This window comes from Chiloscyllium plagiosum, chromosome 5, assembly GCF_004010195.1.
Source record: "Chiloscyllium plagiosum isolate BGI_BamShark_2017 chromosome 5, ASM401019v2, whole genome shotgun sequence".
Lineage (NCBI taxonomy): Eukaryota > Metazoa > Chordata > Chondrichthyes > Orectolobiformes > Hemiscylliidae > Chiloscyllium > Chiloscyllium plagiosum.
Window position 1 is genome coordinate 122,479,243 of NC_057714.1, and position 3,695 is coordinate 122,482,937.

At 48.9% G+C, this 3,695-nt stretch overlaps 1 protein-coding gene across 1 annotated transcript in view; it reads left to right on the forward strand.

Annotated features, from left to right (window-relative positions):
- Positions 1-3,695, forward strand: part of tonsl (tonsoku-like, DNA repair protein) — a 67,062-nt gene that overhangs the window by 11,308 nt on the left and 52,059 nt on the right. The window contains exons 3-6 of the mRNA XM_043691082.1: positions 778-780; positions 1,859-1,954; positions 2,635-2,777; positions 3,443-3,626. Of these exons, the coding sequence (XP_043547017.1) occupies positions 778-780; positions 1,859-1,954; positions 2,635-2,777; positions 3,443-3,626 (426 nt within the window). The remainder of the gene's footprint in view (positions 1-777; positions 781-1,858; positions 1,955-2,634; positions 2,778-3,442; positions 3,627-3,695) is intronic.

The window sequence follows — 3,695 nt, forward strand, 5'->3', positions numbered from 1 at the left end:
GAGGAGGGTGGGGGTGGGGAGAAAGTAGCATAGAGTACAATGGGTGAGTGGGGGAGGGGATGAAGGTGATGGGGAGGGGGGAGTAGATAGGTGGAAAGGAAGATAGGCAGGTAGGACAAGTCATGGGGACAGTGCTGAGCTGGAAGTTTGGAATTAGGGTGAGGTGGGGGAAGGGAAAATGAGGAAACTGTTGAAGTAGAGAGGTTAGGTGCCGGCGCATTGCTGCGAGCGTGGAGCGGAGGATCTTGAAGGAGAACCATTGCTGGGGGGTGTTTTTGAATCTGTAGTCTGTCCTGTTTGTCCTGTTCAGGTATAAGAGATAAGATTTATAATCATCTAGCAAGCAACAATTTGATTTCTGATAGTCAACATGGTTTCGTCAAGGGCAGGTCATGTCTCTCAAACCTCATTGAGTTTTTTGAGAAGGTGACCAAGCATGTAGATGAGTGTCGGGCAGTTGATGTCGTGAACATGGACTTCAGTAAAGCCTTTGATAAGGTTCCACATGGTAGGCTGCTGGAGCAAATGTAGAGGCATGGAATTAAGGGTGATTTAGCAGTTTGGATTAGAAACAGGCTTCCTGAAAGAAGGCAGCAAGTGGTGGTTGATGGAAAATATTCAGCCTGGAGTCCAGTTACTAGTGGTGTGCCACAAGGATCTGTTTTGGGACCACTGCTGTTTGTCATTTTTATAAATGACTTAGACGCAGGCATGGGTGGATGGGTTAGTGATTTGCAGATGACACTAAAGTCGGTGGAGTAGTGGACAGTTTGGAAGAATGTTACAGGTTGCAGGGGGATTTGGAGAAACTGCAGAATTGGGCTGAGAGGTGGCAAATAGAGTTCAATGCAGCTAAATGTGAGGTGATTCACTTTGGGAAGAATAACAGGAAGGCAGAGTACTTTGTCAACGGAAAGATTCTTGGTAGTGTGGATGAGCAGAGGGATCTTGGAGTCCATGTACATAGATCTCTGAAAGTTGCCACCCAGGTGGATAGTGCTGTTAAGAAGGATACGGTGTGTTAGGTTTCATTGGTAGAGGGATTGAGTTCCGGAACCACAATGTCATGCTGCAACTATACAAAACGCTGGTGCAGCCACACTTGGAACATTATGTACAGTTCTGGTCTCCATATTTCGGGAAGGATGTGGAAGCATTGGAATAGGTGCAGAGGAGATTTACCAGGATGTTGCCTGGTCTAGAGGGAAGGTCTTATGAGGAAAGGCTGAGAGACTTGCGTCTGTTCTCATTGGAAAGAAGAAGGCTACGGGGGGATTTGATAGAGAAATACAAGATGACCAGAGGATTAGATAGGGTAGACAGTGAAAGTCTCTTTCCTCGGATGATGACATCAGCTCGTACGGTGGGGGGGGTGGGGGTAACAACAAATTGAGGGGTGATTGATTTAAGACAGATGTCAGAGGCAGGTTCTTTACACAGAGAGTGGTAAGGGTGTGAAATGCCCTGCCTGCCAATGTAGTTAATTCAGCCACATTAGGGAGATTTAAACAATCCTTGGATAAGCACATGGATGGTTTTGGGATAGTGTAGGGGGATGAGCTGAGAATAGTTCACAGGTCGGTGCAACATCGAGGGCCGAAGGGCCTGTTCTGCGCTGGGTTTGGAGGGATATGGGCCGGGTGCTGGCAGGTGGGACTAGATTGGGTTGGGATATCTGGTCGGCATGGACGGGTTGGACCGAAGGGTCTGTTTCCATGCTGTACATCTCTATGACTCTAAGTGGCCTCACCAATGACCTGTACAGCTGCAACATTATCTCCCAACTCCTGTACTCAATGCATTCTTCAATGCTGTTTTTAAAATGACCTGATCATTTGTTTCTCTTTAATGTTTGCAGATCTTGAGAAAGCCAAGTTAAGAGCTCAGAAAAACAATGACCTGAGGGAGCAGGCGAATCTCTGTAACCGTCTTGGAGAGGTCCTGGCTCGACATGGTGAGTTCTGCTGCGTGCAGGTAGATTTGCTGTCTCTGTGCTTTGTGGGTCCAGGGGGTTTATTCTGTAAGTCTCGGAGCACCCCCCGCCCCCAACCGTCTCTCCTTGCAGAGTTTGCACAAATCCCGAAGTCAGCATGCTCCTACATCTGAGTTTTCGGGCCATATAACAGTAAAGTGGTGCAGATGCTCGAGATCTGGAATAAAAACTTAGTGCTGGAGAAATTCAGCAGGCCCCATGGGCAAACAGAGACAAAGTGAATGTTTTGATGCACGTTGGACTCGACGTTCTCTCGGTCTCACCGCGCACACACCGGCCCCCACAGGGTCTAGCAGACCTGGCGAGTGGGAAAGCCTCAGACAGTGCCCAGTGATCTGTTTTTGTGGGGGTGTGGGTACAGTCCCTGGAGAGTTTGGCAGTGTAGACATTGGACCTGCCTCTCTGTGGATCTGTGCCTACCAGCACGTTGGTGCTGCCTCGTGTGACTCAGTGTGTGGAATGGAGACCGGGTCACCGTGACTGGGTTTATCCACCCAGCTCTGTCTCCAAGGCCTGTAGGTTCTACAATGTTTTGTCAATAAATGGTTTTGAAACATTTTACTGATTATGCTTTTTCGCTCAATTAATTCATTGTTCCGGTTTTGCTTCATCCCCACCCCATGCCCTCTCTCCTGAACCAGGTGAGTTCAAGGATGCAATCAAAGAGCACCAGCAGGAGCTGCAGTTGTCAGAGGCGCTCGGTGATGTGATAGGCCGGGCGATAGCTAACAGGAAGATCGGAGAATGCCTGGCTGAGATTGGGAACTACGCTGGTGCCCTGAAGGTAGCGAATCCTTGTTACTGTGCCTGCCCTGGGCCCTGCTCTCATCATCAGATTGTCAGACAGTAACCCACACCACCAGTCAGTCAGTCACTGTCCCATGTGAGGAAATATCCTCTCTCTATCTAAGTTAAAAATCACTAGCTTTCGGAGCACTGCTCCTTCATCAGGGGGTTGTGGGGCAGGACCATAAGACATAGAAGGTGCTCCACAACCCCCTGATGAAGGAGCAGCGCTCCGAAAGCTAGTGCTTCCGATTAAACCTGTTGGACTATAAACCTGGTGTTGTGTGATTTTTAACTATGTACACCCCAGTCTGACACCGGCATCTCCACATCATCTCTCCATTGACTTTCTCAATCCCCTTTAGCACCTTATAGACCTCAATGAGATCGCCTCTCATTCTTCTAAACTCCAGAGAGGACAGGCCTAAACTGCTCAATCTCTCTGCATTAAACAAATCCCTCATCTCTGGAGTCAATCTAGTGACCCTCGTCAGAACTGTCTCCAAGACAACTACACCCCTCCTCAAGTAAAGGGACCAAAACTGTCCAGAATGCTCCAGATGCAATCTGATTAATGCCTTGTCCAGTTGCAGCAACATTTCCTTACTTTTATACTGGATTCCTTTAACAATAAATGACAAACTTCTATTGGCCTTCCTGCAGCACCAGCACCAACACCTGGAACTGGCCCGTTCAGTCAGCAATGACATCGAGGAGCAGCGAGCCTGGGCTACCATTGGTCGGACGTACCTGTACATCTATGAAACAGACCAATCGTGTGAGTCGCTGAAGGAGGCGGAGAATGCTTTCCGGAAAAGTTTGGCCATTGTGGACAAGAGGCTAGAAGGTAGGGATGGAGTGGGCAGTGGGGGATGGAGTGCGCAGTGGGGGATGGAGTGGGCAGCGGGGATGGAGT